The 27841-nt window shown below is 38.9% G+C and overlaps 1 protein-coding gene across 1 annotated transcript in view; it reads left to right on the forward strand.

Moving 5' to 3' along the window:
* METTL25 (methyltransferase like 25) overlaps window positions 1–27841 on the forward strand; it is a 185590-nt gene that overhangs the window by 128522 nt on the left and 29227 nt on the right. The window contains exons 7-11 of the mRNA XM_066591488.1: window positions 2862–2956; window positions 7985–8014; window positions 14178–14251; window positions 18653–18694; window positions 19242–19335. Coding sequence (XP_066447585.1) covers window positions 2862–2956; window positions 7985–8014; window positions 14178–14251; window positions 18653–18694; window positions 19242–19335 — 335 coding nt within the window. The remainder of the gene's footprint in view (window positions 1–2861; window positions 2957–7984; window positions 8015–14177; window positions 14252–18652; window positions 18695–19241; window positions 19336–27841) is intronic.

The raw sequence follows: 27841 nt of genomic DNA on the forward strand, positions 1-27841 counted from the left end.
AATTTCTCTGCAAGTGGATAGACTCCGTTTCTTCAGTATGCAGCATATGGTCCGTTATCAAGTGTTATGAAATCGTATATCATACCATAAACATTATATATTTTTGTGGCTTAACATGGACAATGCAGGCGGGAGTGCTTGTTGTTACTTGACTTTCTGGCCCGGATACAACAACTCATAGTTATAGAAGACATTGATTCTTGAGTTACAGTCTACAATATTTGTATTGCTTCTGAAATTTGTACATGTACGACAAATATAATGATAAAATATTCTTAGATTACATGAAGGGTAATGAGGTCAGACCGTTCATTTGTTTTATTATGTTGGGGTCAGCAGTGCATTGATATATACATGTAGAACTTACTCCAAAACTATAGCAATAGATCATCTTTCTGAAAATTGTCCCTAGCGTAATATGCATGCCTGAAACAAGGTACATAAGGTTTGGAATGGACTTCTTCCAAATAATTCACATGCTATGTTGATTCTCCCAATCTTAAAGGGGTTTTCCAGGGAGAATATTATTGATGACCTATCCTCAGGATAGGTCATCAGTAGTTGATTAGCTAGGGTCTGGCCGGGACCCCAACTGATCAGCTGATTGTGCACCCGCTGACAATACCACAATTACACAGAGATCGGAGCAGAAGCAGCACAAGTCTCTACTCCAATCTCTGTGAAAAGGCCAGCACTTGTAACTGCAGGCACAGCCTGTATTACTTTCAGTGAGAGCTGTACTTGCAGTTACAAATCCTGGCCACTATACAGTTGTCGGAGCAAAGACTTCCACTGCTTCCTCTCTGACCTCTTGTGTAATTGTGGTGCTGTCAGCGGGTGTACAATCTGCTGATCGGTCGGTGTCCCGAACGACGGACCTCTGCCGATCAACTATTGATGACCTATCCTGAGGATAGGTCATCGATCGTATTCTCCCTGGAAAACCTATAACGTTGTGCTGAATTCTTCCCAGTAAATAATAGGACTTGCCATTAAAAAAAATTGAATACGATTAACCCCAAAAGACGCCACCTCTGTTCTTTCCTATTATTTAGACATGGATTGGGAAGGAAATGCGTATGCCAAGGTAACTGATTTCTGGTACATGTGAAAAGGCCCGTGTACTAGACATCAAACCCTTTCTATGGGACACAATAGTGCAGACTTCTACCATTTAATGTCAAGGATGTTGCCTATTAACCGCTGATGACTGACACCCATGGCAGACAATGATCTTGTATATAAACTTTTGATGCTCGTTATTTGCCTTAGACACACTTATATATGATCACAGAAGTGAACAGGTTGCTGCTTCCAGCATGGCTCTTTATTGCTAGGTTTACACAGCAGAGTTCGGTGTAGTTTTCAGAAACAAACTTAGAAAAGCGTATTAGATCTAGTGCATATAAGAAGCCTACCTTTACAAAATCTATACATAATCACCTTTTATTTATTTCTCTTTTCTCAACTGTACAAATGTCATGTGAACAGAGCCGAAGCCACATGCAGGATAATGCTTACAATAGAAGATCCCATTAAGTACAAGCTGGTATAAATTACTGCTTCAAACTATTTGCTGCAGATGTTGGAACTTTTTTTTTTTTTCAAGCTGTTTTCCAACTTGATCCTCAGCCATTCTATCTCCCCTTCTTGTTTGTTTTTCTCTTATTTTGCACATTTTAATGTGTTTGGAAAGCTTCATTTTTCATCATTGTGTGTTTTTCAAGAACGTACTATTTGCCTTTGATTTGCGGTAGACATTGTAAAGAGTCTAGCGTTCGTTATGTCCTGCCAGTCTTTTAGTTTTATTCTATTTTGATCACTTTATTAGGTCAAACATTATAACTTTATAGGCTTTGAAATCTAAAATATATGTGGAGAGAAAAGTTGTCAATCACTTTGCTTAAAGGCGTTGTCTCATGAAGACAAACCCTGCTCATATTCAGTATTGGGGCATATGGACATCATAGAGTAAGGTCTCCGGCTTGGGATCCCTTGGAGCCAGAAGGGAGATCAGCTCCTGTTCTGATGGACTCAAGCTGTCCTTTTAGTACATGAATGGCCATTCAGTTTAATGACCGTCATATAATACTAAAAGCCTGGCTGACTGTGGCTACTTCTGGCAAGTTCAGCTGTTTGCAAAGGGTTCCAGGATTGTCCCAGAAGTTGCATTTTGAAAGGACTTGTCTTGGATGAGACTTCCCCTTTAGCTTTATTTTGCAGAGATTTTAAGGAATTCTTAATGTAATGTACTTTGTGCTGCTTGAGGGGTTCCTTAGCATTACATCTCTTATTAAGCCCGTTGGTCACATTAAGCTTCGTTGTCTGCTAAGGCAATAAATGGATGCTAAGCCAAATCGAATTATGCTTTTGGATGTAAAACACGGCTAAACATTTAGGAGAAACAACTGAGAGCCTTGCAGCTGTTCCAGGCTGAAAGAGAACAAAACATTGACCTTGAGTATGACACATAAGTAAACATTAAAAGCACAAATCACTTAATAAGTATGTGTCAAAAGGATCCAGGGGAAAGTAGTGTTAACTGCAATATGTATGATTTCATGGCTTTTTTCACTTTCTGCAATCTGGACAGCCAGAGGATTGCCAAAGAGATTAAATCGCTGTTATTCCATATATCTCATTACATTGCTTAGCCTAGATAGATCGTTAGCAAAGAAGATGCGTACAGAATATGCAAAGTGTGCAAGACATAGTCATGGAAAGGCTTCAAAATTAAATCCTGAAAAGACCTTTTATATGACTTTCTTGTGAGATCCTTTAAGGAGCCTACAAGCTACGATGACTTCTGTTTGTCATGTTGCACTAAAACTTTTGTGCTTTTTTTTTTTATATCTCCACAGAGCCGACAGAAGGATCGTGGGGGTTTCCAATGAGTCAGTATCTGAAGGATATGGGCTGGCACATTGGCCGGAATGCTAGGATGTCCGCTTGTTTGGTGGGTTACCTTTGTAAATACTTTCTCATTTGATTCTCCATTGCAGTCCCTTCTAACAATACAAAGTTCTACAAAGAACCTTCGCTTCGTGCAAAATGTGTGACCAGAACAAATGAAATGTTAAACAGATGTTTTATAGCCAAAATATTATGTCTTTGCAAAAAAAAAAAGAAAATACTTTATTAAGCCTGGCTGAATAGAACTGGAAAACTTGACATTTGTCTGTGATTTCATAAAATGATCCAGACAAAAATATTTTTCAGTAAACAATTGAAAACTACACAGTTTTGTGTTTTGTTTTTTTTAACATCATGTAAAGTAATTGTTTTGTAGATGCCATGTGTATTAATAATACACAAATGGCGGCCTGCATCAATGAAGCGATCACCAAGTATTATGACCATTCTGTCTTTAGGGTATGTGTACACACAGCGGAAATGATGCAGAAGTTCCGTAGAAGAAAATTCAGCTGAAAATTCCACAGCTTTTCCGCATCCAAAACCATTGGTGCAGATTTTGACTTGAAATCGGCTGTGTATCTACAGATGATTTCAGAAGATATGGCACCCCATTCACCTTTGAAGTCCTCAGCTGTCAGTGCTTCCCAGGACTCGGGGGCCTATAGAGAGCATGGTACCGCTGCTCAGCTGATGCCACTTCAGCATCACCTGACCAGCTGTGCTGCACTTAATACAGGCCACCAGTTGCCAGGGAGGGCTGGCAGCGTGAAAACTTCGGATTTGAGGGGAGCGTCGGATCTCATAAAATCGGTTGCGGATACACAGCTGATTTCAAGCCAAAATCCACAGCAGTGTTTTGGATGCAGAAATGCTGTGGTAATTCTGCAGCATTTCCACTACGTGTAAACATACGCTTAAAGAGGTTGTCAAGTTGTAAACTATTGATCGCCTATCCTTTAGGATAGCTCATCAGTAGTAGACCAGCAGGTGTCCGGCGCACGGGGTTCCCACTCATCAGCTGTTTGACTGGTCAATGTGCTTGTACACAAAGCTTATTGCTGCAGGAAGCAGACGCCTCCATTCCCACTGCAGTGGCCAGGCTTGGTATTACAGACAAAGTTCCAACAGAAGAGAATGGGCACTTTGCATGCAATACCAAGCCTGGCCACTGTAGTTGGAACAGAGGTGTCTGCTTCCTGTAGAATTTAGTTCAGTGCATGTGCACACTGGCTTGGCAAACAATTGATCATCAGAACCTGGCCGATCTACTACTACTGATCGCGTTTCCTATGGATAGGCTATCAATCGTTTACAACTGGAAAGCCCTTTTACATTTTCTGTTTATACCCAACAAGTGAGCAATAAGCTTCCATGTGTATACTGGAACTTTGTCCATTTGTGAGAATATTCAAATTTGCAAAGAAAAACACAAATTTTGTTATTGTGTTAATCTTTGTCATTGAAAATACGATTAGGAAATCATTTGACTAATTTACACCGATTAACCTGATTTCAGTGATAAACATTGGAACTGTTTTTTTTTAGGCTGGTTTAATTCCTTTGGATTAGATATTAACCCTCTGCTCTTTTTTTTTACAAATAGTCAGTTGGTCTTGTTCACATCTGACAGCTCATTGTTCTTAAAATTCTAATTTTTGGCCAGTTTTCTCATTGTACTCCACCAATATTCTTGTTAGTCTGACATTTCTCAAGCTTTACCGGCAGTCTCAAGGGAGCTTGTATAGAATTATAGAAACATGAACTTTTCTCTAGAGAGCTTTTACGAGAAGTTTACAGATATTCATCTGATTGGCAACCGGTTTAGTGTGCAGTTTTTAATTTTTTTTTATTTTGTCTTTCAAAATCGCCAAATTATTTGAGCAAGTTCCATCAATCAGTGCCATGAAATGTAAAACTCTCAATTGCAATCCTCTTTTTTTAATTGAGTTCAAGTATAAGTAGCATGCAATAAACTACAGTACTAAATTGTCTCTAGTCATGACTGCAAGAATTTTATCATTTTCTCTATGTAGAGGATTTGAAGCTTTTTATTAGGAAAAAAAAGGAGTTCTGGCTATTATAAAGATGAATTAGGAAATTAATTGTTACAGAATTATGGGTCTATATTATGGCTCTTAGAATATAAGGATGAAAAAAAATGGGCTTGGTCATTAAGGGGTTAACACCTTTTAAATAGTATTTAAGTGAGGACATTTAAATTACCGTATGGCACAGGTACCGACTGGAGGCTGAGACTCCACCCAGCCGCGGCTGCGAATGGAAGTGCCATCTTGCTAATAGAGGTCAACTACTGACAGCCATGGCTAGGTGGAGTCTAAGCCGCAAGCTGATACCTGTACATGGGAACGCAGGCTTAACTATAGACTTTAAACTTTGGCACATCCTGCAAAACACTATGTCTGAAATTTCTTACAGACCTGTTATCAAACTATTGGAACTCTGCTCTGAATTAATCAGATAAGGGGATTGCTATCTCTGTGATTTTCTGGCGTTCCATTTAACCCTTTCCAATCCACTGTCTGACATCTAAAGACATTTTGATTGAAGGCTTTACAGCTTCCGGTGTCAGAAGACATCCGGCAGGGTATTCTTACTGTATATTACTGGCCGCTCTGTTGTTGGGGGCCTCTCCAGCATGTCACATACCGCAGTACTGGCTCTAACCAGCAGGTGGTGCCATTGTATAATGGCAGAAAGAGAAAGCCCCCTAGGAAACCCTGAATCCAAAATTGGATTGCAAAGGGTTAAAGGTATCCTAAATATGGAGTTCTTTTCAAGAAGCATTAATGGCAATGGCTATATTTTTTCTCAACTTGCGTTATAAAATAACTCGCCCAATGTAATTTATTCTATGGAAGTTCCTGTAGCAAGAAAGTAGTCCACATTTGTAGTTAGTTCGTCACCGAGACAGAAAAAAATTCCCTAGAGGAATAACTGGATCACCGAGGGAACCACTAACTAAGAAATAAAATATAGCCTTTATTAATTAAATTAAAAAGTGTAACAAATATTAAAAGGGCGTGTTTTGTCTCTTTATACGTAGCGTGCCTGTCACGACCAATAGGCACTTTACCAATGATGTAATACCTTGAACCGGTCTTATTAGAAAAAACCACTAATAGTGTATCCTGATAGTACCTTTAAGCTATATACACCTGGGGGGTGAGTACCCGAGTATATGCTCAAATGGATATGATAACACTATTATCACCATATCATCTATCCCATTGGGGATAACGCAAAAGGTAAGATATGTATCCTTTATGGTGAAATGTAGACAAAAAATCGTCTTTCAATAAAGCCCACACGATTTCGTCAAATCACTTGTTCAAGGTATACGTTCATCTAGTATGCGATTGGTGGTTAAAGTATACTGCTCACCATCTGCATACAAGAGAATTGCTGCTTAGTGCTTATTAACAAAATGCACTAAGTACTTATAACCCCAACAGTGGCACCCAAGGGTCATAATTAGACCCGGTACCACTAACAATTTATAAGTTATAAGTGACTATAAGAAGAACCAATACAGAGGACAGGACTAGATGTTAGTCCACAGCAAATTGCCCAATGATTGGACTTCTGTACGGTGCTAAACCCGTGTAGATAGCACATATGGAATCAGTGTCCAGGAGCAGGACACTGATGGTAGGACAATTGATGGTATTGTGCATAAAATTAAGTGATCAGTAGTGTGACTGTATGTTGTGGTCACTTACTACTATATGACCAAGTGGGCTAATCAGCTTGTTAATATCAAGTGTCAGGAGTGTTTGTGACGCTATTTAACCAGTCCTGCTCCTGGACACTGATTCCATATGTGCTATCTACACGGGTTTAGCACCGTACAGAAGTCCAATCATTGGGCAATTTGCTGTGGACTAACATCTAGTCCTGTCCTCTGTATTGGTTCTTCTTATAGTCACTTATAACTTATAAATTGTTAGTGGTACCGGGTCTAATTATGACCCTTGGGTGCCACTGTTGGGGTTATAAGTACTTAGTGCATTTTGTTAATAAGCACTAAGCAGCAATTCTCTTGTATGCAGATGGTGAGCAGTATACTTTAACCACCAATCGCATACTAGATGAACGTATACCTTGAACAAGTGATTTGACGAAATCGTGTGGGCTTTATTGAAAGACGATTTTTTGTCTACATTTCACCATAAAGGATACATATCTTACCTTTTGCGTTATCCCCAATGGGATAGATGATATGGTGATAATAGTGTTATCATATCCATTTGAGCATATACTCGGGTACTCACCCCCCAGGTGTATATAGCTTAAAGGTACTATCAGGATACACTATTAGTGGTTTTTTCTAATAAGACCGGTTCAAGGTATTACATCATTGGTAAAGTGCCTATTGGTCGTGACAGGCACGCTACGTATAAAGAGACAAAACACGCCCTTTTAATATTTGTTACACTTTTTAATTTAATTAATAAAGGCTATATTTTATTTCTTAGTTAGTGGTTCCCTCGGTGATCCAGTTACCCACATTTGTAGTTACAAAGTTTTTACCTACGTCTGGTAGCGAGCTAAAATATTATTAGACAGTTTTTTAATTATCTATCAGGTCTTTAACCTAAAATGGGCACTAAATCTCAAATGATACAGAATCTGTTTAAATTGCTGCCTGCTCAGTAACACCAGCAAACATGTTTTCAGTAAATATATCACATTTCCTGATTATGTCATTTGACAGGATTTGGAAAAGGAAAAAATGGAGTGGATAGGTTCTGGTTTCACATAAATGCGCAGCACTGACTACGGCTGCTGCAGAGTGTCAGGCACACGGCCAAGTTTAATGGAATTTTTTTTTTAAAACTCCTGATTTGTATGAAAGTGTTTTTCCTATCTTCATCTGTCTAAAATAAACCAAAGTCGCTATAAGAGATCTGATTAACAAGCTAACACATCGCAGTGTGTGAGTTTATTTAACGTCACATAATTAATCTGTTCATTCTGCCAGTACGTTTATAACATTGTCTGACAAAATGATAAACACATCGACCTTATCTTTTGCTTGAAACTTTAGGCTTTGGAGCGTGTTGCGGTCGGCCAAGGGGTAAGTAGTATTGTTTACTGAATTGCATGCATCTGTCTTCTGTCTGATTCCTGTTGGTGCATAACCTAAATGTGAACCTACTGTCTTCCAACTGTTAACTCTAGCTCTGCTTCCATGTTTCCTGCCTGAGTCTTGTGCTGCCTATGCTTGACTGCTCATATTTATGACCATTCCTGTCAATGTACTGCTCTAGCCATTCAGTTGTCTCTGCTAGAAATGTTTTCTTCTGTGTATTTTCATAAAACCACATCCATACACACACAAAATAATTTTATTTAAAAGCGTATTCCAATAAATAAAAAATAAATCTTGTTATTTGTATAGCGCCAACTTATTCCGCAGCGCTTTCAGGTAATTATTACGTATTACCCCCCACCAAGCTGGGTTCTCATTTTACCAACCTTGGAAGGATGGAAGGCTGAGTCAACCTTGAGCTCTAAATATAGTGATGGTATATCACTGCGATATGCCTTCACTTTCTAATATGTGGGGCTCCTACTCAAGGTTTTTCCTGCACAGTGGTTAAACTATGAAGTGAATGCAGCCCTAAATCAGCAATGGGGCCCCATCATCCTCAAGATCAGTAGGGCAGTCAGACCCGCACCAATCAAAAAGTGATAGCGCATTCTTGTGATATTCCATCCCGTTATGTGATGGGAATAAGCCTTTAAAGGGCCACTTTAGCAAAACACATTTTTCCATCACTACACCCCTCATCTGATTGCCACACTGTGGACCTTCTATGTATATTGCAATCACTTCCATGCAGTACAACCTCCTGTCTGACATTTTAGATTTATCACTGCTTTCTCTTCCTCTATGCTGTGCTAGCAATCCCACAATGCATTAGCACAGCATCACATGAACTGCTAGAGCCAGTACCATCTCTTCTTGCTGGGAGATCATTGTAATTGTCATTTCCTTGTGTATTCGCCTAAATAATCTGAAGACCATAAGTATACAGTAAAGATACCCTTACAGGGCGATTATTGCCCAAATTATCGCTAGAAACTGTTGAGTTCGTGTGGACAAATAAAGACAAGGCCCACATGGATGTGCCCTAAGACAGGGATATCAAAAACACAGGGACCTAAAATGGACTTCAGACTGAAAGTGCTGACAGTAACACCAACTGGACAGAGAACTGCATACTACAGACTGGACTCATGGACAGACATAACATAGGACAAACAGCCACACATTTGCCAAACATCCCTGCATGCTAAAGCAGATGGAATAGCTGAAATATACATAAGAGGGATTAGTTCGTGAATTGGCCAAGTCACTTAAGCCGCGAGCCCAGCGATCAAGGGTCCTCGTGTCTCTCAGTCCTTACTCTAACGAGACACATGATCCAGCAGCACCGGGAACAGTTCACTCAGCAAGCAGCAACAGCACAGACAACAGGACACAAGTCACAGAGCAAGCTGCAACACAGAAGTAACAGGACACAAGTCACACAGCAAGCTGCAACACAGAATGAAATATGACTGCTCACCCTGGACACCCTGCTCACCCTGGACACCATCATTCTTGAGTAACAGTACAGACGTGACAGTAACTGGGACGGGTGTCAGGTGCTAATGCACCCAACGGTTGTCCCATGTAAAGGTACCTTTAGGGGGGCTTCACACTAGTAAAGGAGATATCGGGCCATGATTCACGGCCCAATATCACCCTCGCAATCCATGTAAAACTCCTGGATGCAGGGTGTTTTCATGTAAAATCAGCCTCACATCACTGCAGGGAATGCCTTCATCCCCACGAGGAATCCCTTCACCCCTGCCGCGGCAAAGGGGTTCTCCCCACCGAGGTTGGAGGGATTGAAGACAATGGGCGATATTGCAAAAAGCTACAACAGGCTGTATTTTTTTTTTTCACGCAACATTGCGTGAGTGAAAAACATTGCATATGGGATTAAAAGCATTAAAAGCAATGGTCATTAGTTTCATACTTCTGTGTTTTCACTCAGTCTTGCATCACTCAAAAACATGAATTTTTATCGCCAGTATGAAGGAGCCCTTAGGAAGATTATCAGTAAGGCCCCCTGTCCACGGGCATTGCGAAGTCCCGCCGCGAATCTCAGCCGTGGGAGCTGCCGCCCTGGAGCGGGAGCTGGCAGACGAATCTCCCCCGGTCAGCCTATCTGACAGATAGGCTGACCACGGAGAATCGCGGCAATTTGCAGCATCTCAGTGATTCTCCGCTCGTGGACACGGGGCCAGCGCTATGGAAGTGTCAGACGGCGTGATTCGCCGGTGATTTACCGCCAGCGATTTACCACCAGCGAAATCACATCCGTGGACAGGGGGCCTTACTGTGATTAGGAATTTTTGTGTTCCCCTGTGAAGAGCATTTGTGATATAGTTCATGCAGGTTCATCATATAGGAATTGTAGTGATTGAGATAGTGACTTCTTGAGAGAGCACAAAACAAAAGAAATCTTCGGTAGACAAAGTAAAATTACATGACCCAACTGAAGAGAAAAGGATTTCAGGAATATTCTATGTGAAAAGGACAACTCACCAAGGTAATACCAAGTGACTTATATATACCGGGGAGCTATTAACATAATGAGTGGAAAAGAAATTCTTTGGTGTGGCCTTTTAAAATGATTTGCCACCGTTGTAGTGACCATTTAAGAATTATATTCATGTAAAGTGTAAAGAACATGTTGGCGCTATATACATAAAAAAGGCTGAAGACAGGACTAAATATCAAATACAGACACAACATTGTAAGCAGACTGCGGTGCTATTTACATTCACCCTGCGAACAGAACAGAGCAGCAGCCCTTTTCCTCTCTGCACTCGCAAGATACTATTAGCAGGTCAGGGAGAGCAGCTGCCGAGAATTTTCCCTACAGCTGCTCGCCTGTATTACCTAAACTTGTCTCTCTTGTAAAAGGAATATAAGATGATAAGGATTTGTCTCTGAGCTGTTCTGCTTCAATATGCTGCTTCATGCTTCTTTTTTTAATGCAGTACAAAACTGAAAATTTCTGAACTTTGTCCCTCTGCATTATTTTAATTATGGTTATCAATATGCTGCTTGGATTATTCAATAGAGGAATACCAGCTCACTGTAATTGGCTACTAAAGTAGTTTCCCAAGAATAAAAAACTACTATAAGCAAGAAATGTAATAAAATAGAAAATAAGCCATACTCTGCTTAAGTAGCCCCCAGGTTCAGTGCAGGAGCTCCAGTCCCTACTTCAGCAACCAGGGGAAAAAACACACAGAAAATCACAGGCTTCGGCGGCCACATACTGTTCATGCAGAATCACCACTGAAGTGTGTGATTGGCTGAGCAGTCACATGACCACTGCAGCTTCTTCCGGGATTGGAGTGATGAGGATCCGGTGGCCATTTAGGGAGTTGAGTATGGATTATTTTTGTATTTTATTGCACTCCTTGCTCATAATATATATGATTATATCCTTTTTTTAGTGAGCGAAACACCTTCAATGTTGATGACATCTAAAACACAAACACCTGTGATGAGCGAAACATCTCTTATTCTTGTCCACTTTCTGTCAATGTCAAAAGAGAAGGATTTTAAAAAATCACAAGAATGGTGTTTTTGCTTACCTAGTCTTTTTACAATATAATGTGTTCATCACTTACAAATCATACGTCATCATGTACTCTCTAAATCTGGACCTAATCATTGTTTCTGTTAAATCTGTAGTCCTGTGTATGGACCCAAAGGACCTAAATAATAAAATGGTTTACCTTTGGGTAGTTTTGAAGTGGCAAATAAAATAACAAGAACACCAGATTATTAGAACGTTTTGAGAAGGTTCTTGAAAGGCTTTCTCTTAACTTAGTTGACCAGTTGGGTTCTCAATTACATATATAACTAATAAACATCTGGGTGAAAACTGTTAGTCCATTATGGTGAGCTGAACCAGGGTATGGGTACTCCTTTTGTCATACTAAATCCTATAGACTCCATATGCGATTTTCTGTTTAAATGGTATCTGTCCATACTTAAAATCTTATTAATTTTATACAGGGCCTGTAATCATTGTTGAGAGAAGTTTCTATCTATGTCTAGAATAGAAACTCAACTGGAATATACTGGTAGCTGTGATATAGAAATATATTTAAAGTATATTTTTGGTAATCTGTACATTAATAGAAATCTATCTGCTTCTTTGTTCACCATATTGTAAAGGACATACATGTTGGTGTTTTTTAACCCCTTAGTGATTGCCAATATGTATTTTTACTAACCTCACAAATGGGCTTTAAACCTGCACAAACATCTTTTTAAGGTGATAAATTGGCTGGCTGCTGACAGCCAAGCTCTTGTTCGAACTACGATTAGGATAGAAACTTCAGATCCTGGCAAATTAAAGCCTTATATGCCAAAATCAATAGCAACTGCAGCATGCGAGCAGATGACAAAATGAGAGGACTTCTTCTGTCACCCATTAGCACATGAAGTGTGATGGCAAGGTACCAATGGGTTCACATGGCAGCGGGAAGCCTGAGAAAGGCCTTCATGTCTGCCATGTAACTCAGCCTATTAGCCCTGCATCATGGAAAAATAAAAATGTTATGGGTCTTAGAATGCAGCGATGCAGATTCAATACTTCTTTAAAAATGTGTTTTAATTGTGCAAAAGTAGTAAAAAAAAAATTTCAAATCTCTATAAAATTGGTATCGCAGTAATCGTGCTGATTCACATCAGAAAGTTATTGGGTTATTTTTACCAAATGGTGAGGGCTATAAAAAGAAAACCCCAAAACAATAGAGGAGTTTCTGGGGGGAAGTTCTATCTGTCCCTCCCCTCAAAAAATAGAATAAAAGTTATACAACACATTATATGTAACCCAGAGTGCTGCCATTAAAAAATACAACTCCTCCCAAAAAACAAGCCCTCATACGGCTATGTCAACAAGTTATAGCTCTTACAATGCGACAACTAAAATAGCTTGGTCCATAAGACAAAAAATAGGCTCGTCACTAACGGGTTAGGTTTTGTATTACAGTATAAACCAAGCACATTTTTATTATATTGTAATGCTTACATCAGTTGTTTCATTGTTCATCTAGTTCTGTCATTTCACGGACATGCGTCTGTTTAAAAATCACATTACATTTGAACTTTAGCTTAATTATAATAAACCCAGTATTCATTTAACGATCCCAAGGGAGTGTGATGGCTATTATATACAATCTCAAATTGTTTAGAAATAGTTTATGGTTTAAGGTTCTATGATTCCATAGGGAGTGAGGGAGAAAAAACATTCCAACCCTTTTCTTTTGAATTAGATGGGTGACCTACCTTTAGATATTAATGAAAAAAATATAGAAATGGCTACTACAGTCGTTATTTCCAAAATAAAACTGATGAATATAATGTCCGAATGATGACAGCAAAAAATAAATGTATTACATTACAAAAGAAAAGCCAATCAAAGTTATGTTTTTCAACTCCAGAATGGAGTCTTTCTCAGGCTTAACTAAAATAAAGTCCCAGTATACTTATAACCTTAAGTCAAAAGACACCGCAACCCAGAAGAAGGGGACAGATGACCTCACTAAACGTGTGGTAGAAACATACATACATATGAAGCTCTGCTTGTTTTTGTCTTTTTGTGATGTAATCAACTTATTTTTTACTCTCGTCATTCTGACATTATATTCTTCAGTTTTATTTCGGACATGGCGCCTTTAGTAGCCATTTCTATATATTTGTATATGGTTTTGAACCTGTTTTGGAGTACCGTGAAGAACCCTTTCAGTAGTCTAGGCTCTGAGCTTGTATTTTCCTATGCATTAAAGGTCTCTTGGTTGGCTTCATACAAGTGCTTTCATGTTGTTATGCTCATTTATAGTGCATCTCTACTAAGTGAGCCCAACAGCCTCTTATATTATCTTTATTACCCACAATTGATTTCATCATACTAAACCAGAGATGCTTCTACATTTGGACATTGTAATGGCCACCATTATTGATTGTCCTCTTGGGGACTCTAGCATGTATTAGACCAAGATTACAAAAGCCTGAATAGAAAAGATTTCATACAATACATAGACATTATATAATTTTCCTTAAGACATATTATAGGCACTTGATGTAAACAGTATTTCAAATGCAGTTGATTGATGAATAATCTTGCACATTTTGGTGTTCACTTTGCTTTTACAAGCTTCCTACCGAGTCCTTGTTTTATCGAGCAGTTCTTCAAGTCATCTGCAAAGAAGTGTATGGCATCACACAAAGGTATGGATACTGGATTAAGTTCTGTTAGGAAGAATACAATAAAAGTCTAAGGAGAATAGGGTGCATGGCTATTTATGTAGTTTGGCAATGTTTAGCGATAGAGATGAGCGAGTACCCAAATGCTCAGGTCCTCGTATTCGAGTCGAGCTTTTCGTAAAATTCGAGAGCTCTATTCAAGTAACGAACCCCATTGACTTGAATGGGAGACTCGAGCATTTTTGTATGGGACCCGCTGGTTGCCGAGCTTTTTTTTTTTTTTGGTTTGTGTTCTCTCTTTCTCCAACCACAAACTACCGTGGACATGCGCAGCGGTGAGGGGTCATAATTGACATGTCGCAGCAGGGAGGGGCCAAAACTATGGTGGGGTCGAACACGGCGTTATGCTCGCTCGAGTAGTGAGCACCATCGAGTATGCTAATTCTCGAACGAGCATCAAGCTCAGAAGAGTACGTTCGCTCAACTCTATTTAGTGATTATTTAAGTCAGTTGTGTAGTATGAATATTTAATTAATATTGGGTGGGTCCTCAATGGCAACAAATATATTTAAATTACCAAAAAAAGCAAACTAATAATGTTATAGGGACATGTAAAAAGTAAACAAATTAGTGGGTCCTGATGGCATTGCACCTCTAAGTTCTGAAGGATTTGGCGCTGCTAAAGTTTATTTGGTTCTGCCAATAAAGCTTCTTTGAATTTTTGATTCAAGAAGAGGCAAACCTTTACTTCTAATATTTAAGGCTTCTATAATACCTGATAACATATATGCAGTACTTCTCTTTTATTTCCCCTCAAAGCTTCTACAATGATATGGTCTGTCCCACAGGACTTGTACGTAGCAGATGTGGGGCAGTATTTAAAAAGGGCTTGTTAAACTAGGCTACAGTTTCCTAATCTATTGTGGATAAAATAGGTTAGGGTTTTCTAAGAGATGCTATCTTGGAGTATGTGTATGAAAATAGTTGTATAACTCCATATAGGTTAAAATTGGCAAAATTTTGGATATTTCCTTGTTGTGGTTGCAGGCTTAGGCGTGAAAAGATTATTAAAAACATCTGTCATCTACATTCATATGTGTACATTATAATTACATTGGCCCTAAGCAGCCATTTTTCAAAAATTTAATAACCCCAAGCTTAATAACCTGTTTTGATCATCTGCAATCCAGCCATTTCTTTTATTCCCTTATCTTCTTTGTATGCACATGCCCAAAATTGTGAACAATATTATAAGTGTGGTCTGACTAGTGATTTGTATAGAGGCAAAACTGTGTTTTTGTCAGTGATTTTATTTGCCTTGGCAGCAGCTGCCTGACTTTCTCTCCAAAAGTAAGGTTTACTAACCACTAATGTTCCCAAGTCTTTTCCAATGGTTTTTTACCCAAGTGCCTAAACTTACATTGATCCACATTAAACTTAATTTGTCATTTCTGCACCCAAGGTTCCTGCTTCCAAAAATTCCTCTGTGATATTGTAGATCTGTAGATTAATTTTCAGAGCGCAGTCTCATCTACATTTATTGAAGTTATACTTTGTAAGCCCTCCATAATGTATTTAATAATCAGGTTTAAAAAAGCACCCAATACTGACCCTTGTGGTACCCAACTGTTAACTTTAATCTAATCGGAGGATACACCATTAATAATCCTCCTCTGCTTTCCATCAATGAGATAGTTGGTAACCCAATTACTCATGTTTTTTCCTAGTTCCAGTATTCTCATTTTATACACCAACCTTTAGGTGGCACAGTATCAAATGCCTTTGAAATGTACAGATAATCAGAATCCACAACCTCACCCAAGATATAGCATGTCCTACTCTTGTCCGATTTTCGGACAAGATTAGTACATTTCCATGTGCTGTGTTCAAAATGTCCCAAAATGATACCAATAGGAACTACAACCGACTCCCAAAAAGCAAAACCTCGTAGAGCACCATTGGCATAAAAAATTAAATGTTATGGACCTTGGAATTCAGCAATGCAAGTACATATTTTTCTTTTGTTTTCCTCAAAAACAAACACAATAGAAAGTAATCCAAAAGTCATACGTCCCTCAAAATATGATACCAATTAAAACTGTTCCTGCAAAATGCAAGCCCTTGCATAGTTCTGCTGCTGGACAAATAACAATGCTATGGATCTTAGGATGCGGCGATGCAGGTTCAATTCGTCTTTAAAAACATGTTTTAATTGTGCAATAGTAAAAAAAAAAAAAATAACATTTATATAAACTTGCTATTACAGTCATTATGCTGATCCAGATAAAATACCATATATACTCGAGTATAAGCCTAGTTTTTCAGCACATTTTTTATGCTGAAAAAGCCCCCCTCGGCTTATACTCAAGTGAGGTTAAAAAAAAAATGCAATACTCACCCTCCAGCCTGCATCTGTGTCCACGGCGCGATGGCCTCCCTGGTGGTACTGCAAGCTGCTTGAGAATTCTCCCCGCTGTCATCTACCTGCTCGGCTTTGAATTCCCCCGCCGTCAGCGCTGTGTAGGTAAGCGCTGTGATTGAATCGAGTACCAGCCAATCACAGCCGACACTCGATCATTCATTCACAGCCATTCAGTTGATGACATCACTGAATGGCTGTGATTGGTTTATTGAGCGCTAGCTTTGATTGGCTGGCGCTCAATCCAATCATAGCGCTTACTTACACAGCACTGATGGCGGGGGAATTCAAAGCTGAGCAGGGAGATGACAGCAGGGAGAATTCTCAAGCAGCTTGCTGCACTGCCAGGGAGACCATCACGCTGGGGACACAGACGCCGGCTGGGAGCTGAGTATTGCATTTTTTCTTTATCTAGTATATACTTCAGTATAGCTAGGCTTATACTCGAGTCAATAAGTTTTACCAGTTTTTTGTGGTAAAACTTATTGACTCTGCTTATACTCTGGTCGGCTAATACTCGAGTATATACGGTAATTATCGTGCTATTTTTACTCATTGGTGAACACTACAAAAACAATACGCAAAATCAATGGTGGAATTTTGGGTTTTTTTGCCATCTATCCCTACCAAAAAAAAATGTAATAAAAGTTATACAGCATATTATATGTACCGCAGAGTGATGCCATTAAAATATACAGCTTGTCTCAAAAAAAGCAAACCCTCACATGATTATGTCAACAAGTTATGGCTCATGCGATGATGAAAATCTCTTGGTCCTTAAGGGCAAAAATAGGCTCATCAGTAAAGGGTTAAGTAATTGTGGAAAAGTAGTACTGTATATATGAAAAAAACTATAAATGTGGTATCACAATAAACGTAGGGATCTGCATAATGAAGGTAGCATGTCATTTATACTCTATAGTGAATGCCGTAAAAAAATCATGGCTGAATTTCAGGGTTTTTTTTCCCATCCCCTTTCAAAAAAAGCTAATTTAATAAAAGTACAAGAACACATTATATGTATCCAAAAGTGGTGCCATTAAAAAGTTCAACTCATCCAGCAAAAATCAAGGCCTCATAGGGCTATTTTTTTTCAGTTAATTTAGTGAAATAAAGTTGAGATTAAAATCAAGAATTGTCCGTATGTTTTATAAAATCAAGATTTAAATTTTTAGCAAAATTGCCCAGCCCTAGACTAAGCTCTGTGAAGTAATCAACAGAGAGGAGGATAATATAATATAATAGAAGGATTTGGGGAAGGTTGGGTGAAGAAAAGTCAAATAAAGTTTAATGCAGATAAATGTAGGGTTATGCACTTGGGCCGTGGAAACAAGTTCTGCAATCATCACGATTTGTACTGTTTATGGAACTCTCTGCCACATGATGGTTCAAAAGGGGCTAGGATGCCTTTCTTGAAAAGTATACTGTTAGTTATGGGTACCTGATTTCTGGATATGGGACGTTGATCTAGGGATTTATTCTGATTGCAGAAAGGAATTTGTCTTCTATTATGGGGCACTTGGCACCTGCCTTATGGGGGGATTTGCCTTTCTCTCGATCAACATGATAGGATTAGAGGTTGCCCTTGATGGCCCTGTGTATTTTTTAACCTTGTCAACCATTTAACTTCGTAAAGTAAAATATTGCACATCATCCAATATTTTTTGTATGTGAATGTAGTCTTTGTGATATGATTTAGATCTTAATCTGACGTGCTAAGATTTTTTTTTGTCCTGTAGCTATAAATTCTCAAACCAGGACATGAGGCTCCCACTAACCACCGTGTGACCTGTTCTAATTTGAAAATTTAAGTTTTTCCATATGTTGAACTCGTAGGACTGTTGAGAAAACATGTTTCTATTGTTTGATTTTGTAGCGTTGTTTCTTTTTTACATTATGAATAATGCATTGTTCTAATATGTTATGTTTGTGACCGGTTTTATTTTTAAAGTTATTTTAAACCCAAACATAATTATGCCAAATTTCAACAATTGTTTTCCTTCAAGGTCCTATTCGCTAGTTCCACAGAACAAGACTATCCTAAAAATGTAAGAAGTTGATCATACCGTTTAAGTTTGTAATCTTGTACAAAGAGGGAAATGTCTCATCGTGTAAACTAATTATAGTATTATAAAAAAATAGTTTGGGTGGTGGGTAGAGATGAGCGAGTATACTCGCTAAGGCACTTTCCTCGAGCGAGTAGTGCCTTAGCCGAGTATCTCCCCGCTCGTCTCTAAAGATTCGGGGGCCGGCGGGGGAGAGCGGGGAGGAAGGGAGGGGAGATCTCTCTCTCCCTCTCTCCCCCCCCCCCCCCCCCCCCCCCGCTCCCCACCGCAACTGACCTGTCACCCGCGGCAGCCCCCGAATCTTTAGAGACGAGCGGGGAGATACTCGGCTAAGTCACTACTCGCTCGAGTAAAGTGCCTTAGCGAGTATACTCGCTCATCTCTAGTGGTGGGTTATCCATTGCATTTCTATTAATTTTTTGTTTCATTTTCTTGTTGTTTTTTTTTTCCTGTTAACTTCTTTGTGATTCCAAGGTTAATACTTGGAGTTTGTACCAATAACAATGTATTTGTAACACTTATTTTTCAGTGACCAACGTGTTGGAAAGATCTTTTCCAAGTCATCATCCTTTACAGACTATGTGAGGAAGTCTTTAAAAAAATTTGGGCAAGATGACTCAAAGGTTAGCCTAATTTTGCATAAAAATTTTTGCTTTTTATTTTAAATTTGCTTTTCATGGTCATATCTACCTTTTATGTATCATAACTTAAGTCCAGTTCATATAAAATATTTACTAGGGCTCCTACCCACTTGCGTTTTTTTAACGCAAATGTCAATGGGACTTTCTAATGTTAAAAACGCATCACTCAAAAAACACAAAGCACAAACTCGCGATGCATTTTTAACATTAGAAAGTCCCATTGACATTCGCGTTAAAAAAAAAACGCAAGTCGGTAGGAGCCCTTATAGTAGGATAAAGGCAAAATGTAAACTGGTTGTTTTAGTGGGAGCGTTTCATTACTGCATTGCATGTTGCAGCGGAACCCAACTCTTAACATGTAGGATGTGCACATTGCCGTTCTGTGATTGGTGACTGCATACAGAGTCTTCTTGGTCTGTGACCTTGTACCCTATGTTATATAAGTATGGCTACTCATGATGTAATATCAGCACTGTTGACTTGCAGTGCTGAAGTCCTGAATTCAAGTCCAGCCATGGGAAGCATCTCTATAGAGTTTGTATGTTTGAGTGGATTTCCTCCCACATCCAAAATCCTACTAATAGGTGAATTCAGGCTGTGAGCCCTAATGGGTAAATCAAGTGATGTACAGTGCTGTGGAATACATATGCCCTTCATAAATGTGTTAAAGAAATACATTTTTTGTTATTTGATGCATGGGTTTTTTTGTGAAGTCTGCCCATTCAATAGGTATTAACTAAAAAGAATGGATTCCAGGTGTTCAGTCTGCATTACCGCATTAGGTTTGGTGTTCTTTTGTTTTGTAAAGCTGTTTCCTGGATGAAATCAAAAGGACAAGAAATGTTTTTAATATGCCCTTATTTAGCATTGTTCAACAAATGCCTTCTTTACGCAGAAAATCGAATCGCTAAAGGCAGGTAACAAATGATCAAACAGTTAACACTCTGCTATGGGCATACATGCCTAAACCCCGGGCCTCTAGAGAGTCATGAGATCCCCCAGGCAGGACTTGTGGAGACCACAGTTTCCACTAGATATTAAGTATATTGGTTGAATTGGAAACAGACTATTAGTATGTTTCACAAGTTGGTCATCCGCCTAGCACATTTCAATAGCTCGAAGATGTTGTGTAACTTATAAGTGAATATTGAAGCTTTGTATCTGCAGTCTGTACGTGATCTGTATTCAAGAAAGCAGGCACGCAAATAGTTGCGGCTTGTTTGTGGCTGTAGATTAATGCATAGATTGTGTTGTTTTCCGAAGAATGCTTGAGAAAGCGTTTTTCTGTTTCCATTGTCCCCTGCAGTGGGGATCGGACTTAAATGATAGCAGCTGCTTTATTGTCACGGAACACTGGATGGAATCTTTGGCGTATAGGATTAATTCCACACAATGTGTAGCATTGACACCCTCCCGACCAAAAGCAAATGTGTCTATGCTTTGTATATGAATGTCATGTTTATTGCTTTTCCAGTATTGTTTAACATGCTGTCACAAGTTGTTAAAGTTATTGTTTTTCCATTTTAATACACAAACTGTTCCTGTTGTAACAAAGCCCTTTCGTTAAAATGGCTACCATATTAACTTGGCCACAATCTGAAGCATCTGTCCTTGTTAAATGATCCCCAAGTGCTGATTTAACCATTCCATAGGCATCAACAGAAACCTAATCATTATACATGGAGGAATTCAGAGGTGTGCGTTTAGGTATATACACTACCGTTCAAAAGTTTGGGGTCACATTGAAATGTCCTTATTTTTGAAGGAAAAGCACTGTACTTTTCAATGAAGATAACTTTAAACTAGTCCTAACTTTAAACAAATGCACTCTATACATTGCTAATGTGGTAAATGACTATTCTAGCTGCAAATGTCTGTTTTTTTGTGCAATATCTATAAAGGTGTATAGAGGCCCATTTCCAGCAACTATCACTCCAGTGTTCTAATGGTACAATGTGTTTGCTCATTGGCTCAGAAGGCTAATTGATGATTAGAAAACCCTTGTGCAATCATGTTCACACATCTGAAAACAGTCAAGCTCGTTACAGAAGCTACAAAACTGACCTTCCTGTGAGCAGATTGAGTTTCTGGAGCATCACATTTGTGGGGTCAATTAAACGCTCAAAATGGCCAGAAAAAGAGAACTTTCATCTGAAACTCGACAGTCTATTCTTGTTCTTAGAAATGAAGGCTATTCCATGCGATAAATTGCTAAGAAATTGAAGATTTCCTACAACGGTGTGTACTACTCCCTTCAGAGGACAGCACAAACAGGCTCTAACCAGAGTAGAAAAAGAAGTGGGAGGCCGCGTTGCACAACTAAGCAAGAAGATAAGCACATTAGAGTCTCTAGTTTGAGAAACAGACGCCTCACAGGTACCCAACTGGCATCTTCATTAAATAGTACCCGCAAAATACCAGTGTCAACATCTACAGTGAAGAGGCGGCTGCGGGATTTTGGGCTTCAGGGCAGAGTGGCAAAGAAAAAGCCATATCTGAGACTGGCCAATAAAAGAAAAAGATTAAAATGGGCAAAAGAACACAGACATTGGACAGAGGAAGACTGGAAAAAAGTGTTGTGGACGGATGAATCCAAGTTTGAGGTGTTTGGATCACAAAGAAGAACGTTTGTGAGACGCAGAACAAATGAAAAGATGCTGGAAGAATGCCTGACGCCATCTGGTAAGCATGGTGGAGGTAATGTGATGGCCTGGGGTTGCTTTGGTGCTGGTAAGGTGGGAGATTTGTACAGGGTAAAAGGGATTCTGAATAAGGAAGGCTATCACTCCATTTTGCAACGCCATGCCATACCCAGTGGACAGCGCTTGATTGGAACCAATTTCATCCTACAACAGGACAATGACCCTAAACACACCTCCAAATTGTGCAAGAACTATTTACAGCAGAAGCAGGCAGCTGGTATTCTATCGGTAATGGAGTGGCCAGCGCAGTCACCAGATCTGAACCCCATTGAGCTGTTGTGGGAGCAGCTTGACCATATGGTACGCCAGAAGTGCCCATCCAACCAATCCAACTTGTGGGAGATGCTTCTAGAAGCGTGGGGTGCAATTTCACAAGCTTACCTCAACAAATTAACAGCTAGAATGCCAAAGGTGTGCAATGCTGTAATTGCTGCAAAAGGAGGATTCTTTGACGAAAGCAAAGTTTGATGTAAAAACAATGTTATTTCAAATACAAATCATTATTTCTAACCTTGTCAATGTCTTGACTCTATTTTCTATTCATTTCACAACGCATGGTGGTGAATAAGTGTGACTTTTCATGGAAAACACAAAATTGTTTGGGTGACCCCAAACTTTTGAACGGTAGTGTATGTTTATATGTCAGCACATATAATTGGGGTTCAATGTCCATAATTCCCAACCAAAACAAGAAAACTCCTTTAAAATATCATATCTATTATATATATAAAGAGTCCTGTAAGCCCAAGATATTATACCAATAATCATGTGTATATTAATATCACCAAATGCATCCAAATAAGCAGGGGCCATCTGTCCAAATTTTTCTTAGAGTGAATCCATATTAATCAAAGCCTCAGACAGCTTATACTCATAGTCCAACTATAATATCTCAATATCCAGCAAGCAGTTATAAATCTGCATTATCTGCTAGAATAGTACTTATGCTCACAAATCCATAGAATCAGCACCCATAGACCCAAAAAAATAAATTAGAATATCAGTCGATGAGGGACCAGGCCTGAAGAACGCCCATACGTACCACTGATTGGTGGTGAAGCCGTCGGGAACTGTTGCTGCTTCCTCGCCTCCACCAATTGGCTTTTTCCCTTCCACCTGTCATAGATAAGCGCTGCTATGATACGGAGCTCTGCTGTTTTAGACCTCTTGTGCTCCGTCACCCGGCACTATCCCCTAAACTGTCCCTGGGTGAGTCCAAAATACTTTTTCCCTATTTTCACCCTTTAAATTGGGGTGCGTCCTATTGTCCGGCGCATCTTATAGAGCGAAAAACACGGTACTTCATTCAGGGGACTTTAAAGTGCCTTCTTCTCTGTTGCCATTATAGGCAGTTGTAGCACCCACTAAATATGTTGGTGTGCCCTGTATGAACCATGTGACTTGTGAGGGAAAGTTATGGGATATGGAAAGAGTGCCAGGTTGATGGCATATGATGCATGGTGCAGTGGTGGACAGTGAGATGATTTATCATGGCGGTTGCTTTAGTTGCAGGCAGATAGTGAGTGACTAGGAACAAATTCATCAACCCTGGTCCATCATACCTCTTGACTGATATTTTGACTTATTTGCTTGGTCTATTTGGGCTGACCCTATGGATTTGTGAGTACACATCCTCCTCTGACAGATTAATGCATATTCATTACTGCTTGATACATATGGAGGTATTATATTCGAACTATGAGTATAAGCTGCCCGTGTCGGAGGCTTTGATTAATATGGATTCACTTAAAGAAAAATTTGGACAGATGGCCCTGCTTATTTGGATGCATTTGGTGATAATCATATACATGTGATTGTTGGTGTAATATCTTGGGTTTACAGGACTCTGTTAATGCATTTATTATAAAGGTCATATTTTAAAAGAGGATTTCTTGTTTTGGGTGGAAATAAATATACAGTTACTTTAGTAACCAAATCCATTTTCCTGCACCATCCTTGGTATGAAGAACTATTTTTTATATCATCCCTAATTTACTGTAAAACTTGTTAGGAGAGTTCAGGGTGTGGTGCTAAAGTGTTCTGGGAAATACGTTACTGTTAAAATATTTTGTAATGACATGCTACTTCATCTGATTTAGTCTAATGAGGGAAATGCTTTACTTAGGCTGTATGTCTAAAAATAAGGATTCTGGATGAACTGGCACTATGCTGTGCGCCGCAGGTGTTAGAGCTATATCATTCTGAAAAATAATTTTAGTCGTCTTCTCCATATTATTCACAGATGAAAGTGTAGAGAGTAAAAGGTTTTTAATGTGTTTCTGGCGTTGCAGACTTACTGAAATACTTTGGAATTACGATTTTAAAAATAACCTTTTTAGGATTCTGAAGCAACGGAAAAACTAGTTGTTGTGCTCAACTGACACAAAACAATTTTCTTGTCATCATTTTAGTCCATTAGCCAGACAAAATAAAAAAAATGTGCAGATAAAAAACATCTGAATGTGTGGTCATTCTCAAATTACTGGGATGGAACATTAAGAAATATATCGATCTGCAACTCCAGTTTCCTAGTTAAATTAAGCATGAGTTCTTTTTTTCCAATTTATTACATTTTAGCACAAAAGTTGATTATACTTGTTAGGACATAGAGGGGGGGGGGGGGGAGTAAGGGAAAGGGGTAAACTGGGAAATATTAAATAGTAAGGTACTGAAAGTCAAGTCCAAACGGAGGTTAAGGTGGTGGGCAGGGAGAATTTGGAGCATGGAAATGGTTGTCATTTTTACCTCTCTGCCCTTTCTGCAGCCCTTTAACCCTTTCCAATCCAGTTTGTATCCTGGTTTTCCTAGGGGGCTTACTCTTTTTCTGCCGTTATGCAACGGCCTATCTGCTGGCTAAAGCCAGTACTGCATGAGGTGACACGTTGGATAGGCTCCGACAGCAAAGAGGCTGGCAATATACAGTAAGAGAACCCCGACGGACGTCTTCCAACATCGGAGCTGTACAGCCTTAAATCGTAATGTCTTAAGACGTCAGACAGTGGATTGGAAAGGGTTAACTGATGTGCCAGTTCTTCCTCAATGTGTATTATGAAAATATGCAACACTCATGAGAAGTTCATTATATGTTGGACTCTTCTTAGAACACCTCGGGTCATTCCCACAGGATGCAGAAAACCTGTATAATGTTATTGCAGAGATATTCTATATTATACAAGGGTGCTTGAAAGTTTGTGAACCCTTCAGAATTTTTCATATTTCTGCTTATATTTGACTTAAAACTACTTCAGATTTTCACACAAGTCTTTAAAATTAGACAAAGAGAACCTAATCAAACAAATGAATCCAAAATATTAGATATGGTCATTTATTTATTGAGAATGATCCAGTATCGCATGTCTGTGGGTGGCAAAAGTATGTGAACCTTTTGGATTAGGAGATAATTTAAATGTGAAATTAAAGTCAGATGTTTTTAACCAATGGAATGGCAAGTGGATAATGTGTTTTATTTAAAGAACAGAGATCAGTCTTATCTTCACAACACGTTTGTGGAAGTGTATCATGGCATGAACAGAGGGGATTTTTGTACACCTCAGAAGTATTGTTGATGCTCATTATTATCCTCCCAAGAGTGGTTGACCAACAAAGATTATGCCAAAGAGCAAGGCATATAATAGACTTCGAGGTCACAAAGGAACCCAAGGTAACTGCAAAGCAACTAAAATCCTATCTCGTATTACCGGTAGCTAATGTTACTGTTCATGAATCGACCATCAGGAGCACACTGAACAACAATGGTGTGCATGGCAGATTTGCAAGGAGAAAGCAGCAGTTATCCAAAAAGAACATTGCTGCTCATCTGCAGGTTTGCTGAAGATCATGTAAACAAGCCAGAAGTCTGTTGGAACAATGTTTTGTGAATGGATGAGGCCAAAATAGAGCTTTTTGCTTTAAATGGAAAATATTATATTTGGAGAAAGGAAAACACTTGAGTACAGCATAAAAACCTCATACTATCTGTGAAATGTGATGATGTATCATGGTTTGGGCCTATTTTGCTGCATCTTGGCCAGTAGGGCTTGCCATCAATGATGGAACATGGATTTCTGAATTATATCAGCTAATTTTAAAGGGAAATGTCACGATATCTATGTGTAAGCTGAATCTCAAGAGAACATGGGTCATGCAGCAAGGTAACGACTCAAAGTTGTTCTACAATAGAACAATAGAATGGTTAAAAAAAATAAAGTTAAGGTTTTGGAATGGCCAAGTCAAAGTTCTGACCTTAATCCTATAGGAATGTTGTGTAAGGACCTGAAGCCAGCAGTTCATGGGAGGAAACCAACCAACATAACAGAGCTGAAGCTTTATTGTACGGATGAATGAGCTAAAATTCTGCCAAGCCGATGTGCAGAACTAATCAACAATTACTGGAAAAGTTTAGATGCAGTTATTGCTTTACAAGATACTGAAAACAAAGATTTACATACTTTTAGAACTCACAAATGTAATATTGGATCATTTTCCTGAATAAATAAATATTCTCTTTAATCTGATCTAATTTAAGGTCAAAAATAAGCAGAAATCTGGAGAATTCTGAAGGGTTCGCAAACTTTCAAGTACTACTGTAGGAATAATTGTGAGGTTTGACATTGAATTACAGCATTCCATGGAAACGTGAACGGTTTAGGGGAGAATATGGAGATGGCATTGTTTTTTTATTGCTCCCTTTGCTGTCTCTGTATTTTTTCACATTAATTATATACATTTTATATTTATGCATCCATGTTTTTCATGGATTTTTTGGGTCCATCTCTTCCCATAGTTTTTTTCTCATATGGAAATTTGTAAAGAGTTTCCAATTATTGGAAGTTCTGGAAGCTTGGATGCTATACATAGTGATTGGAAAATCTAATATAAGATGGAAGATTCAAACTCCTATGTATTGGGTCCATTTTGCATAAACTACTAATTGGTACTAATGCCTATTAGTACCAATTAGTAGCATGTGAGCTGCAGGGAGCTGAATTTATTCAGAGGACCACCCGCTGTTTGCTGAATAAATTCTTTGTTCCTCCGGCGGGGCTGACAGCTGAGAATAGCTGAGACAATGTAATCATCTGTTCTGCTGAAGGACGGATTTCAAGCCAAACTGAAATCCATCATTTGGCAGAAAACTGAAAGATGGGCACATTTAGACGCAACGATTATTGCTCAAAAGATGGCTTTTGAGTGAATTTTAGCGATAATCGTTGTGCCTAAATGGGCCTTTAGAGTTGGGATAGCTTATGAATAATTGTGCATTTGATGAGCTAAAATGGGCCATTAGGTTTTTTGAAAATCAAATAGGATGTCTGACTAACAAATGTTTTTGAAGCTTTGCAGATGTAATTGATTATGTGTAAAGCATGCAAATGAGGACATCATGTAATTCAATGTGTCCCTCTGTATAATGTTCACTTACAAATGCAAGCCTTGTGGAATGTTAATAGATCTGTTAGTTTGGCAGCGTTATTAGCTGGAAAACGTTGAAGCCTTTTGTAGCTGACCGTGAAAAATATTACTAGAACATGATGGTGACTGCTTTGGGAAACTAAGTGGGAAAATTGAACCTCCTCTAAAAGTATTACTGTAAAATATTCCAATAATTTGCATTCACTCCGGAAAAAAATACTAATCCCGAATCCCAGGATGGTCTACAGTTGCAGATCAAAAATTCTTTAATGTCTGACATTCCCATCAACAGTGGATTGTTGGTGGAGCCCAGTTACTAATCTCATACCTAGAACTTGTGCAAATAAGAAGTGGATTCATTGCTCATAACTTTT

This window comes from Eleutherodactylus coqui, chromosome 2 (genome assembly GCF_035609145.1).
Source record: "Eleutherodactylus coqui strain aEleCoq1 chromosome 2, aEleCoq1.hap1, whole genome shotgun sequence".
NCBI lineage: Eukaryota > Metazoa > Chordata > Amphibia > Anura > Eleutherodactylidae > Eleutherodactylus > Eleutherodactylus coqui.